General features: G+C 36.3%; 1 protein-coding gene across 3 annotated transcripts in view; it reads left to right on the forward strand.

Annotated features, from left to right (window-relative positions):
* The window catches only part of LOC115224757 (basement membrane-specific heparan sulfate proteoglycan core protein), a 369,665-nt gene that overhangs the window by 110,718 nt on the left and 243,672 nt on the right, over positions 1-15,275 (forward strand). For all 3 annotated transcript variants that reach the window (XM_029795652.2, XM_036513837.1, XM_029795655.2), the window contains exons 6-7: positions 9,988-10,119; positions 12,970-13,080. In XM_029795652.2, the coding sequence (XP_029651512.1) occupies positions 9,988-10,119; positions 12,970-13,080 (243 nt within the window). The remainder of the gene's footprint in view (positions 1-9,987; positions 10,120-12,969; positions 13,081-15,275) is intronic.

Below are 15,275 nucleotides of genomic sequence, written 5' to 3' on the forward strand. Positions count from 1 at the left end.
TGTGGTACCAGTGCCGGTGGCACACAAGAAAACCATCCGAACGTGGCGGTAGCCAGTATCGCATCGACTGGCCTCCGTGCTGTGGGCATGTAACAAACACCATCCGATCGTGGCCGTTCGCCAGCCTCATCTGGCACCTGTGTCGGTGGCACATAAAAACACCATCCGAAGACCCGGCAAGACTAGTCAGGCCATAACCCGTGGCCCCTACCTGGGACGTAGTCAGTCTACCTGTGCATACCTTCCTTCTTGTGACACTTGTGAAGACCTGTTGAGGCAAGTGAAAATCAAATCAAAACAAATCAAAATAGATGAACATCGATGGAATTTGTATCTTTGTGGTACCAGTGCCGGTGGCACACAAGAAAACCATCCGAACGTGGCCGGGTGGCACACAAGAAAACCATCCGAACGTGGCTGTAGCCAGTACCGCATCGGCTGGCCTCCGTGCTGTGGGCACGTAACAAACACCATCCGATCGTGGCCGTCTGCCAGCCTTGTCTGGCACCTGTGTCGGTGGCACATAAAATCACCTACTACACTCTCGGAGTGGTTGGCGTTAGGAAGGGCATCCAGCTGTAGAAACACTGCCAAATCTGACTGGCCTGGTGCAGCCTTCGGGCTCCCCAGACCCCAGTTGAACCGTCCAACCCATGCTAGCATGGAAAGCGGACGTTAAATGATGATATATATATATATATGTATGTATGTATTCAATTTCTGTTTTCAATTCTTGCATAGATTAGATAAAAATATTTAATCAATATTGAATTGGGACTTTCAGTCAGATCTATTTTCTCTTGCTGACCCCTTACTTATTTTTTAGGTAAGGAATTTTTATTCCAGACGAATACAAGAGTGGACAATTTTGTTGTCTGGAAATATCAACACACTTCACCGGTTGCAGTGTAGCCATGAGTGGTGACATCACTGTCCCTATCCATATGTGTGTGTGTGTGTGTGTTTGCATGCACACACACGAGATTTCTTTCAATTTCTGTGTTCCTAATCCCCTCCCTTACAAGGTATTGAATCAGCCTGGGGCTATAGTAGAAGATACTTTGTGAAACTGCCATGCAGTGGTATAATATGAAGAACCATGTGGTTCTAAAGTTAGTTTCATGACCACACAGTTATATGAATATTTGCTACAAATATCATAGATTAAGAGAGGACCTAAATCAAAAACAGAATGCTTAAAATAATTATGGATCAAAGTAACTATTAACAGCCAACAATAATTACTTTTAAATGTTAATGCTAGTAGATAATTAAATTGTGGCTAAGTGTCACTATGCTATATTCTCTGTTGACTGAGCTCTTGGCTAAATGCAAGCTGAGTCTAAGATTCAATTTTGATTCATGGGTGTATTTCACATCAGCTGTGTTACTTTGTTTTATGAGAAATGCACTGACAACTCACAATCTAATTATCGTTTTGTGTAAATGTGAATTGTTGTGTTTAATTAAGGAATCAATTAATTATAACAACACATTGATGAGTTTACCAAACATGTATGAAATTTTGTACATTGTTTGAGTTTCGACTCTTATTATATGTGGCTGTAGCATAGTGGTTAATAAATCAATGTCTTAAACAGGAGGAAATGGGTTCAATTCTCACCAGTCATGAAATAAATGCTTTTGGGAGAAAATCAGGGTTGTAACAGTTTTTAGGTGTACCCCAGTATGGCCTCAGTTCAGTGACTGAAATCAGTGAATGAATGAAATATTCTAATTAAGAATTATATGGGTTTCAGAAATGTGCAGATACTGACCCAACTTTTAGGTGAATGGTTGAATACATAAATAAGTCATGTTTGTTTGAAGTAGTAACTTTTGTTTCTACCTGTGAGTTTGTCTTTCAGTGTAGAGCTTCATTGTTGCATATGATAAGATCTGTAATTTTTGCTGTTGGAAAAAGTTTGCTTTGTGACCACATAACTGTGGTTTTGGTTGAACTGTGTGATACTTTAGCCAAATACCTTCTACCAAATGTCTTCTGTCATAACTTGAAACTGACCAGTATCTTCTGAGCAAATTTTTGTTGACAGAAACTCTATGGAAACCTATAATGTGTGTGTATTGGCACGGGTGGTTGCATGCACCAGTCTCTTTGAACAGTGTAAATTGCTCATTTTCATTGTAAGGGTAGATAACTTCATATGAAAAGACGTAAATCAAGATTAACTTGGACACAGAGTGCAGCAGGTTAATTTCCATGGCTAAAAAGCAAAAGAAAAACAAAACGACTTGGCAGTGGCACCTTAGTATGATCGCAATACAATGTATGAATAATTAAAGAACATGACATGAGAGTAAGAATAATTAAAGAATAATTAAAGAACATGACATGAGAGTAAGATAATTTCACTGATTCTGAAATAAAGTGTGAGATTACTGACCACATGGCTATAATTTCATGTCCTACAATTAGCAGTTGTAATTGCCACAAATCAAGGTACCTAACTCTGCTTTAATTTGCTTCACTGAACAAAGAATGGGTTCCATTCCTACTTTGCAGGTGATTGTTAATAATTGAAAGGATTGTCAACTGTAAAAACAAATTAATTCAAGAAATAAACTATTCCACTCATGGAAGCATGAAGAAATATATATAAAACATGGTTTACGAAGTTCTTTTGATCTAGTGCATTGTTCATATTGCTGAAAATTATGAATGAATCTTTTTAGTACCACTTGTACTTTGGGAGTGGATAAGAGTGTAAACCCCCTCTGTCATAGTTGTAGGGAGCAGTTACCCAAAGTATTAATATTGGAAAATATAATTATGTAACAATGTCACAATTCCTATAATTCCTGAAGTATTTGCTTGGCATAGTCAACAAAAGATCTATGCATTGTCTGAGTGACTGTTTATGACATAGAACATATCTAGTTACTATAGTATGCTTTTATCAATCTAGAACTGGGTGTTGAGAATTATCTGGGTCCCAGATAATTTCAGTCGGTTCTTACAGACTAGTTAGCTGAAGTATGTGGAACTATATATCCCACTAAGTGACTCTATGAAAGCCTTACAACTTATGGGAACTCTTGGAATATAGCTCCAAAGAAAGACACCCAAATGAATGGCATGAAGTCACCAATATATTCTAATATCTGGCCCACAAATGTATTGATACCTTACTATACCTTTTTAATTCATACTACAATGGCCTCTGCTTCTCTCATCAGGCAACTCAGCCAACATGTCTGTCTTATTGCTCATATAATGTCTACTGTCATCTACTCTAGGACCTGCACTAACCACTGTGTGCAGTCTTTCCCCTCCAGAATCTCTGCTATCTAGAATTCAACCCTGTCCTACTTTTTCTACTGTCATCAACTTTTAGCTGATCAAGAGAAATATTAAATAGATCAATCTCACTACAAATGCCAGGCCATATCTAAACCAGTCCAACAAAAATATTTTTAAAAAAAGTGAAGTACATTTCTCAACAACTGATGCTATTCCAAAAAAAACTTGGTTTATTGAAGTATGTGGAATTAAATGTCTCATTGAAACAATAAAACATTTGCAATGGATATGAACTAACAACCCCTAAGGCGACAGTTCAATATGTTATCCAAAAGAGTTTGTTGGTGTCAATAAGTTTAATTGCCTTGATGCTTGAAGAAGTGTCATGTTTTGGAAAGTCAGTTCTTTTGACAGAATAGAAGAGTTATGGTCAGTGGAATGATAAAAGAAATGAATAAGTTAAAAAGTAGGGTGGGTAAGTGAATTTGGAAGTGATTGTATTTCAATTGACTATTTCAGCTCTACTTAACCCTGAATTCAAATGAAGAATAACAGGTTTATTGCTGTCTACTTATATTTTACTTGTATCACAATCCTGCACTATTTCACCTGTTATATCTGGTTCCTTAATAAACCACCACCAATCAACTTTTGTCACTTCCCAGTTTCTGTTGATTGCAATCTTTGATTTTTCTCTGAGTTTGAGTTAGCCCAAACTAACTGGACTAATGCATCACTTAAACTCATTTGCTCTTTCTCACTCTATTGACCTTTCAGGAATTGGCCCCAGGCGTGGTAAAAGACTCAACATGGCTTTTTTTTTTTTTACTTCACTGCATACTTTTTTAGTTCACTTTTTGATACTATTTGTATTAAAATGTTAAAAGTTAAAACTAACTATCGGTTTTCATGTGGATGGAATCTCAAAATTATTTTATTATTAAAACATTTCTATTTTTTCTATATCAACAAGTGTATAAGTTTCTGCAGTTACTTAAAGATTTTTCTTGTCTCTACTTCAGCAAGTAAGGTGCAGTATGGCAAGTATGGAGTTCATTTTGCTGGAGAAATCCTAAGATTCAAACATGTCCAGAATTGCCTCCCATACTTGCCATCAGATTCTAACATTGGTCAACAAATGATAATTGCTTTTCTCTAGACATTTTTTTTTTCAACCTTTCTTACCATCAGCACACACTGGTCTGTAGACTATACAGATATATATCTAATAAACTATATTATTATAAAGCTGTTTTTGTATATTATGTATATCATCATCATTTAATGTTCACTTTCCATGCTGGCATGGGTGTGCGTGTGTCTTTTGTCTGGTGGGAGTATCTCCTAACTTTGATGCCGTGTGATAGTTGTAAATGAGTACCACTGACAAAAGAAGGAGTGTCTGTCATTTCCAATCTTTCAAGAGAAACTGTTCAACCATAGGGAAGTATTGCCTTTCTTGGAAACAGGTGAGAGTTAGTAACAGGGCGAGCATCCAACCATAGAAAATCTGTCTCAATAAATTTTACCTGGTACTTGCAAACATGGTAAAGTGGATGTTAAAATAATGATACATGCATTCTATTTATATGTACAATTGCATATTGCTGCATAATAATTTATATAAAGTCTCCAAATAGTTTTTATATATCCACTTATAATATAACTGTATAACTTAATGTTTGCTGCAAAGCTTTCCATTACGTCTGTGCACTAATCACTATATGATCATGTGCCTGGCTGTGTGATTAAGAGTCTTACTTTATGAATACACGGTTTTGTGCTCAGTTGCACTGCACAGGAACTGAAGCATGTATCTTGAACAATAGCCTCAGCTCAACAAAAACTTTACAAGTAGAAACTATATGGACACCTGCTGGAGTGACCATTCTTGATCCTCTCTGTGTTAGACTTAATCTGTTGACTAGTTTAACATCACCACTACCTCGCCGGGTGGTTCTCAGCCATGCTTTTTCCCATGGACCCCTTCGATTCCTATTTTACTTGGATGGACCTTATAGCCATATTATTGGGAATTGTATGAAGAAATTGTTGAAATATTTTATGTATTGTAGAAGTATATCCAATTTATTGCACATAAATTTTAACAACAAAATCTTATGTGGACCCTAGTTGAGAATCACTGACCTTTAGCACAGGCACTCTCTTGCAAGCATTTGGGTGAGGTCTGCAGTCTTGGAGGCCTAAAAAAATGGAAATGGGTACTGTTATTTCTTATCTAAGTTATGTGAGAAAAAAAAAAGAAAGACCCATAAACATTCTTTCCTTTGATATTTTCACTCTTTTTAACAGCCTCATAACCTTTGGAAAGCTGCCCTTTCTTCAGCTTGTAAAAGCAAGAATAACTATTTTGCTTTGTAGTTGCCACCTTCAGTGTATACTTTTTATAATCTGTGTTAAAATGAGGAAACTTGTATGCTGTCACTCACCCTGCTTGTCTCAGATCACACCCTTACATCATACTTAAAATTGTGGAATAGTCATTATTAGGAAATCTTTCATCATAGATCTGCTTGCTTAGAGTTGACCTGGAGTTAAACAAGTATTATAGAAAACATTCTATAATATTGTAAAGTACAGCTTCTGTGATCTGAAGAGATGTCTATTTACAATCCCACAATAGAGATATCCTACAGTTTTCTAGTTTTATGTAATATTGACTATAACATAAGATTGCAAAATTCTTCTCTACACTTTTGAGCACACTCATATTTGAATCTTTTCTAGAATTGTAGTCTCATGTGGGTATTTACAGTTTAGTATGTATTCTTTGGAGTTATCTTGAATTTCAGCCTTTTTTTTTTTTGTGAGTTAGGTATGTCTAGAAATTCTCCTACAAATCAGTTTTCGGTGTGCTTTTTTATTTATTTTATTTTTTATCTATAAATAACTTTTGGATGATCTCCAGGACTTCAACTAAATTATGAGTGATGTTGAGAAGTTAACAAATAAGAATTGTTTACAGTTAGCAACTGGTATTTGTGAAAGTTATCCAGAAATTCATTTATAGATCAGGATTATCTCAAAGTTCTCCTGTAGGTTTATCTTGAGTGTCTATTCATTTTCCCTGCATATACCGAATTGTTTTGGGAAGGTTTAGAATTACTTCTTGAAGTATCTTTTTATGATTTCTGGAATTCCTCTCACGTAAATGTTTTAACCAATAATGAGTGGAAGTTAAGGAAAAGTGGACTGAAGCCTGTTTGTGAGTATGTGTGTATGTATGCATATATCTTTTGCTAATATATATATATATATATATGTAAAAGATAAATGCATCTGTGAGAAAACTGAAAATGATGCTTTCAAATAAAAATATGCTGTGTGGTATTTGTATCCTACTGAGTTACACAGACTCTCTCTTGTGACACTCACCATCAGAAGTGTTTTGAAGTGATGGCTTATTAGAAAGCTCTAACAACAGTATTTTGGACATATTGTCATGTAAAATAAAAAAATTTTAAAACATATTTTGGGAGGTGGTCTAAGAATTTTAGTGCCATTAGTTGCTATTGTTTCTCTCTTGTTATAAGTACTTGCAATCTTTTGATAATCCTTTCTACTATAGGCACAAGACCTGAAATTTTGGGGGAGGGGACTAGTTGATTACATCAATCCCAGTATTTCACTGGTATTTATTTTGCCGACCCCAAAAGGATGAAAGGCAATGCTGACCTCAGCAGAATTTGAACTCAGAACATAGTGATGGGCAAAACACCACTAAGTATTTCATCCAGCATGCTAACGATTCTGCCAGCTCGCCACCTTCACAATCTTTTGGTAATAAAATTCACAAGGTTGATAGATGGCTTATTTGATAGTGTATCAAAGCACTATTCCACATCCTGTCACTGGAATTTCATTGTGTCTATAGATGTGACTCATATTGCCCAGTTCACCTAATTATCTCTGGTTGGAATTCTTTGCTACTATGCACAGCAACTTTGCAGTAAAATTGATGAACTTATTAGCTTACAGAATTCCAAGTTCAGTTCCTCCAGTGGATTTAAGCCATGTGAGATATCCTAACCATGCAGTTCTATTTGTATTGCTAAGCAAGGGTAGTCTTAAAAATAATCTACTGGAATTCCTAAATTACAGCTGTTTAGATTTCAACATGTTCCAAAAGTACTTTGAATTAATGTTGAATATTATATATCTTATATGTTTAGTATTGGTCTTTTCTAAATTTTAGGAGAAAACTGTACCAAATGTTTATTACAGGCTAATGTATATTTTTTTAATATACACTCATGGTTAAAATGTTTTTGATTTCAATTTTTTGTCTATACACCCGAGATTTATCTCTCATTCAACTCTTCATTTCATCATTGTCAAATCATTACTCTCCTTATTTTCATTTCATTATATTTCTTCTGTGTACGCACATGTGAATGTATAGTGTATGTGTGTGTGTGTGTGTGCATGCGTGTGTGTGTGTACATGTGTATTTCACTCATAAAATCATTATAAATTGCAGTTTCCTTAAGTCATTTGATAATTTCAAACTGATATGGTCAGCTAGTTGTTTCAAACTCTGGTTTTTGTCAGGTAATGCGCGGTGTCACTATGTCTCTCTCTCTCTCGCTATGTGGTGTCGGTTCTCCCTCTGTTTTCACTGTCTCTCTCTCTCTCGGTATATATCTCACCTTCACTCGCTTTCACAGGCTTAGCTAATACCGCAGGATGAAAAACATCAGCTAAGTTCCCGACCTGTTTCCTCTTTTCATTGTTTTTGCAAGCCTTATTGTTATTGTATTCCCATATCGTTGTCTTTCGTCTCAAATGCTAGCTGAAGCATAAAAACTTTCACTCACAAAAACTTATTCACACCACCGCAAAGCATTTCATCTCAATCCTGTCTTCTTTCTGCCGCCTAAAACCCCATCTTCTCCCAATGCGCGGTGCGCCCGCCCTCCCTCCCCCACCACCAATACCGGTGAACACTGTTCTCACCATCTACGCCGGATACTCCCTCTTATGTTTCTCTATCTGTCTAACTATTTATCAAATTTCTCTATCTATCTAATTTCTCTATCTATCTATCTATCTATCTTCATTCGTCTAAAATCAAACTTCGTATCTTCGCGCCATCTTGAAGTATGTCCCCTCTAATACACATATGTTCTCTCTCTCTCTCTCTCACTCTCTCATTCATCTACAAGCTGTAGTCCTGAGTGCAGATAAGTTGAATGCTTAATTTTCACTTCGGTTACCATTTATTTATGTTTCTCTATCTGTCTAACTATTTATCAAATTTCTCTATCTATCTAATTTCTCTATCTATCTATCTATCTTCATTCGTCTAAAATCAAACTTCGTATCTTCGCGCCATCTTGAAGTATGTCCCCTCTAATACACATGTTCTCTCTCTCTCTCTCTCCTCCTCACTCTCTCATTCATCTCCAAGCTGTAGTCCTGAGTGCAGATAAGTTGAATGCTTAATTTTCACTTCGGTTACCATTTATTTATGTTTCTCTATCTGTCTAACTATTTATCAAATTTCTCTATCTATCTAATTTCTCTATCTATCTATCTATCTTCATTCGTCTAAAATCAAACTTCGTATCTTCGCGCCATCTTGAAGTATGTCCCCTCTAATACACATGTTCTCTCTCTCTCTCTCTCACTCTCTCATTCATCTCCAAGCTGTAGTCCTGAGTGCAGATAAGTTGAATGCTTAATTTTCACTTCGGTTACCATTTATTTATGTTCCTCTATCTGTCTAACTATTTATCAAATTTCTCTATCTATCTAATTTCTCTATCTATCTTCATTCGTCTAAAATCAAACTTCGTATCTTCGCGGTGCACCCACCCTGCCCACCCCCACCATCAATACCGGATATCTCTATATTTTGCTCCATCTATACCGGATGTCGCTTCTCCCACCACCATTATAGGTGTCTACTCTTCGAACCCCCCTCTTCAATACGCTATTTCACCATGCATTACCCCTCTCTCGATATCCTACGTTCTACTTGCCTAGAACCTGTCATCATTTCTCTGAACCACCCCTCCCCACTGGTGCTCCCCTATATTTCTGCACCCCCCCATAAAAAAGCACCATCCGAACGTGGCCGATGCCAGACCCCTCTGGCACCTGTGCAGGTGGCACGTAAAAAACACCCACTACACTCGCGGAGTGGTTGGCGTTAGGAAGGGCATCCAGCTGTAGAAACACTGCCAGACTAGACTGGAGCCTGGGGCAGTCCCGAGCTCCCCAGACCCCGGTCGAAACCGTCCAACCCGTGCTAGCGCGGAAAACGGACGTTAAACGATGATGATGATGATGATGATGATATATATATATATATATATATATATATATATATGATTACTTACTTTTGTAATTATTGTATAACTAATGTGTGTGGATTACTGTCTTTTTATGAATATATTTGTTAACGATTATTATTTCTTCTTCATCATCATCATCTTTTAACGTGTGTTTTCCTGCTAAAAATATCTTGTTTAACTTCATTGATATTGCTTTATATTTTATTGTTTTTCAATGGAGTTATCGATAATATTATGACTATTTATGCAGCGGCATATAAAGTGCAGGCAATTTTGAAACACCTTTATTTATCATATTAATAGCTTTTGTTTAGGCATAATTATTACAGTCGCCATTGATTTTGCTACTAATATAATGCTATTAACTTTTCTGACACATTACTCTCTCCTTTCAATCTCATCAAGGCCCTGACGTGCCAAAACCTGGGTTATGTTCTCCTGATGAATTCAAGTGTCGTAGTGGTGCTTGTATTCAACTGAGATATTACTGTGATCATGAACTTGACTGTTCTGATGGATCTGATGAAGAAAACTGCCGTAAGTGTCATTATGCTATCTTTCTTCATGTTGTCTGTGCATGTCACTCATTTTCACCTTGATCATTTTCATTGTTGTCATCACCATCATCAGTATTGTCATGGTATCCACAATCATGATCATTGCAGAAATTACTGAGTGGAAATGTTGTGATTTGTTTGTGGGTGTCACCCAAAGTAGAAGTAGACCAGGCAGGACTTGGGAGGAAGTGATGAGATTAGATCTGAGAACACTGGACCTCACAGTTAAAATGATATAGTACTAGTACAACTCAGGTAATACTGAATTGTAGAATATCCAACTTTTGACTGTTTAGGAAAATAGGACTTACACAATGATGTCTGAGATTAACCATTGGGTAAGCATTAGTTTTTCATAAAAAATGTGTGTGTGCAAGCCTAAAGAAATCTAAGCTTTACCTAGGCCTGTATTCTGGGAAGAAGCTTCCCATACACCAATACATGGCCAGTCCTGACCGATGAAAACTTCAGATAATATGATGATAAGTTGAAAGATGAAAAACAAAGTTAACCTCAGCGGGATTTGAACTCAAAATATAAAGAACCAGAAGAAATACCATAAAGCTTTTTCTTTTAATAATAATAATAACTAATTCTTTTTATTGGCCACAAGGGCTGACACACATGATTGGAAAACATAAAGGGACAAAACAGGACGAAAGGTTACAAAAGGTTTTGTCCATTTTTCGAAAGAAAAAAGTCCGTGTAAACAAGCTTTACAACAACGAAAAAATTCAACAATTTACAATACTCCCAGTAGAGGAGACGCTTCGAAAAAAGAAAGGTCTCACGTGGAAAAACCCATAAAAGCCATGGGAGCCTGGTCAAAAGGGGGGAGAGAGCCCCTTTCTCCTTTTATAATACCTTTTTCAATTACAGGCGAAACCTCAGAATTGGTCCATTTATACTGGCCATTCTTGCACAATTCACCCACCTTTCAGAAAACTTGCTATCAGACAGCACAGTATCTCTTGTTCAGATGATATTCTACCATGAGCACTACTCTGTATTGGAGCCTATAGACATATTGAGCTGCTATGCTCTGCTCAGTAACGTAGTCCACCTAGCTGCAAATAGGTAACATATTTAGGCACAGTTCATCTCTCTAAATACAACTTTAATGATCCTTAGTGTTGTGTAGAAGTTTTGTGCTGAAACTGTGAAGATAATCACTCACTAATGAATGTTTGTGCTTAGGAAAAGTTGAAATATTGATTTTGTCATATTTATTTGATTATTTAGTTAAGAAGTTCACATCAAAACTATGTGGATCCAGGTTCAAACTGAGTAAGTGCCTTCTACCATAACTCAAGGTTGACTAATACCTAATACCATCTGAGTGAAAATTAGTTGATGGAAACTGTATAGAAGCCAGTCATATAGGTCATCATCATTACCATCATTTTTGTATCCACTTCCATGACTGTGTGGGTTGGGTGGTGAATTGGCAGAATTATTATGAGTGTCCATATTTTCCATTATAGCACAAGTTGAATGAATGGTTAGATTGTGTCTTTCTCAAAATTATCAAACAGCATGGGGTTTAGGGAATCTGGGGCCTATGTTTCTAAGACTAGGAAAAATCTCTGTAAAAAAGTGTTAGCACTATTTGCAAAAAAGTTTTGACAGCAGTCACAACATGTCCCATTTATACTCATTATTTAACCATTACCTTGTCATCACTTTTCTGGCATGAGCCAATGAATATAATGACTTTTTTAACATCTACCAACCATAATTGTTTCCAAAACAACTTGTTTTGCAAAGCTGTTTTTCACACTTAACTAATCTTATGAAACTATCCTCCAAGCTACTTCAAGTCTTAGGTCCTCTTTCAAATATTTGCTTTCTCTTCACTTACCGATTCCAGTTACTCACTTCACTGCCTATATTAAACTGTCCTTTAAAAGTGACTCAGTTCATCTCAGTTCATCTCACTCAACTGAATCCAGTGGTTTCTCCAAGTTGTCTATTATATTTAAGTGCTCTTTCACCTTTGTCTTTCATGCTTTCAGTGTAGAGAAGGCACATGTATAGGCTGATGGACTTGTAGAAATATTAAAACTTTGGACAGTATGATTTGCAGTACCGGTTTTGGCTCTTTGAATTCTGAATTCAAATTCCACTTAGGTACAGATTGCCATGGCTAATCACTTAACCTTGGAACACCCCATCTAGCCTGCAGTTGGCCAGCATGAATCGTGAGGCAGACAGCCAACATGGATTAACCAGCATTGGCATGCCAAGGTTTCACCCAGCGGTGGCTTGATAACAGCTGAATAGAAACTGTTTTAACCATTTTGTTACCATATTCCTGTTGAGATGCTCTGTCATCATCATCACCGTTTAACGTCCGCTTTCCATGCTAGCATGGGTTGGACGGTTCAACTGGGGTCTGGGAAGCCAGAAGGCTGCACCAGACCCAGTCTGATCTGGTAGTGTTTCTACAGCTGGATGCCCTTCCTAATGCCAACCACTCCGTGAGTGTAGTGGGTGCTTTTTACGTGTCTTTCAATTAATTTTAAATATAACAAAAAATTTAGTAAAATAACTTAGTTATCATTAAGCTAGTGTTAGGAACATAAATTTTGACTAAGGTTTGAAGGAAGATTTTAATTCAGAACTTTTGAAAACAAGACATTTGTCCTTCAGAGCCAGAGTTGGTTTCAGGCAGGTTGATATCAAAACAGTTAAGCTGTTGTAGGCATTCTACTTTGCCTGTCTATATTTTAACTATCCTTATAGAATGATATTTTTTAAAGAATGTGTCCCATACTAGTAAGTAATGAGAATAATTATGCATTTCATTAATATGTTTTCTTTTTGACAGCAACTCGTTGCAGGCAAGATGAATTTAGATGTAGGAATGGAGACTGCATCCCATACACAAAGTTCTGCAATGATGTAAATGATTGCTCTGATGGAAGTGATGAAGAGTGTCGTAAGTGTTACATTGTAATTTTTCTAAATGCTTTTCTCACTATTTGATTATGTGTGCATCACACACACTCAGGATTTTACAGTTACCAGTGAAATAACAGAACATAACATAAGCAATTTGAGCATTAGAAAAGCCCTCCTTAGTCATAAAATAAAACTGCTGATTCACAACAGACAAGGATCACATTAGGCAGATTGGGTGTTGTAACAATTTCAAAACAAAAATCCTTTTGTTAGTCTGAAGGTTTAAATAAAACACACACACACATACACACACATTTGTATATATGTGAGTGTATGTCATAATTTCTGCTTCTTTGCATGAGACCATCTGAGCAAACCATGATGATGACATGCTTACATTCTCTGTAAGCATTACATCCTCAGTCTCTGCTCTTTTGAAGTTTAATGGGGAAAAAACATCCCTCACTTGAAAGCAGGTAAAGATTAGTGACAGGTGGAACCTCTGGCCAAAGAATACTACCTTCAATAAGCATCTGTCAACCCATACCAGCATTGGAAAAGACAGATGATTGAAGGACAGCACATCAGTCTCATAATCCAAGGCAATATGTAGTCTTTTACTGTTTTACTTGTTTTAATTGACTATGATTATGCAGAGGAAGTGCCTTGGAAAGCTTTCTTAATTGAACATACTGACCTCTGTACTTATTTTAAAGTCTTGTACTCATTTTGTCGATTCCTATTTATCCAAGTATTGAAGATATGGAACATAAACACAGAGAACTGTTTTTTAAGTGGTACCGGTATAAAGACAGGCATGGAGATACAAAAACAATCAAACACACACACTCACACATGTGTACACGTGCACACATGCAACACACACACATACACATGTATGTATGTATTGATAGTTGTATATGAATGTATATAAAGGCACTTCAAAGAAGATGTGGGAACAAAGTATGCTTTCAAATATGTTTTCCTTTCCGTTAAACTTAAGAATAAAAAAATCAAACTAAAATGTTTCCCCTTTCCCTTTCATTTTTCACTCACTCTCTGTCTGTCTGTTTGTCTCCGTTTTGTAATATATATCTGTGAACAACTATGTTGCAAAGTTTCTGAGAAGATAGGAAATTCCTATTGATTGTTTAGGTGTAGTATATTTTATAAACAAAGATAAACATTCATTGAAACAGAATGTATGATAGTCTGTACCATTCTGTTTCATTATAAAAGCTCTGTGTGTATGTGTAGTTGTCTGTCTGAGTATGTGTGTGTGGGCACACCTAGAAAAATGTAAATTGTCTTTGATATGAAATGCTTTCCCATGTCAAGAAATGTCAATTCTTTGTAGCAAATGTGTTTCTTAAATAAAGATAAACATTCCTTCATTCTTTGTTATTGACTGCTATACAGCTCTCTATCTGAGTGTGTAGTATGTATATATATATATATAATATATATATATATAATGTATATAATACACACACATACATACACACATATATATATATATATATATATATATATATATTATATATATTTATAATATACATATATTAATATATATGTGTGTGTTGTGTGTGTATACATACACACATACATTACAGACATGTATGTATACATGGAATACATGAATATATATATATATATGCATATTATAGATGTTAACCTTAACCATGCGGCCTTGGGTTCAATCCCACTGTGTGGCACCTTGGTCAAGTGTCTTCTACTGTTATTCTGGATTGACCAAAGCTTAGTGGGTGGTATTGGTAAATGGAAAATAAAAGAAACCTTTGTGTGTGTGTATCTTTATGGTTGTTGTTATGTTTGTCCCCCACTACTGCTTGTAACTTAGCAGTTTGGTAAAAAGGAGGAATAGAACAAGTGCTGGTGCAACAAAAATAACGCCCTGTACACTTTGGAGTTCAGCACATTCCTCTGAGAGCTCAATAGATCCTCTCAAACTGTCCAGCCATATGCCAGCATCTAAGATGGACATTAAATGTTGATGATACATATAAATATACATACTTGAATGTGTGTGTGTTGACTTATTGCCCAGTTGAGCAAGACCACCTCGTCCTTGGGATCCCTCAGCAGAGTCTACTCTTTTGTAAGCATTCCACTCCAGTTCTCTAATCTGAGGATGACTTCTCAATGTCCTTCCACCATCTTGGAAGCCTCCACTGATGAAGCCAAACAAATCAAAACTTCGAAGTACTGTCA

The sequence above is a fragment of the Octopus sinensis genome, linkage group LG26, assembly GCF_006345805.1.
Source record: "Octopus sinensis linkage group LG26, ASM634580v1, whole genome shotgun sequence".
Classification (NCBI taxonomy): Eukaryota; Metazoa; Mollusca; class Cephalopoda; order Octopoda; family Octopodidae; genus Octopus; species Octopus sinensis.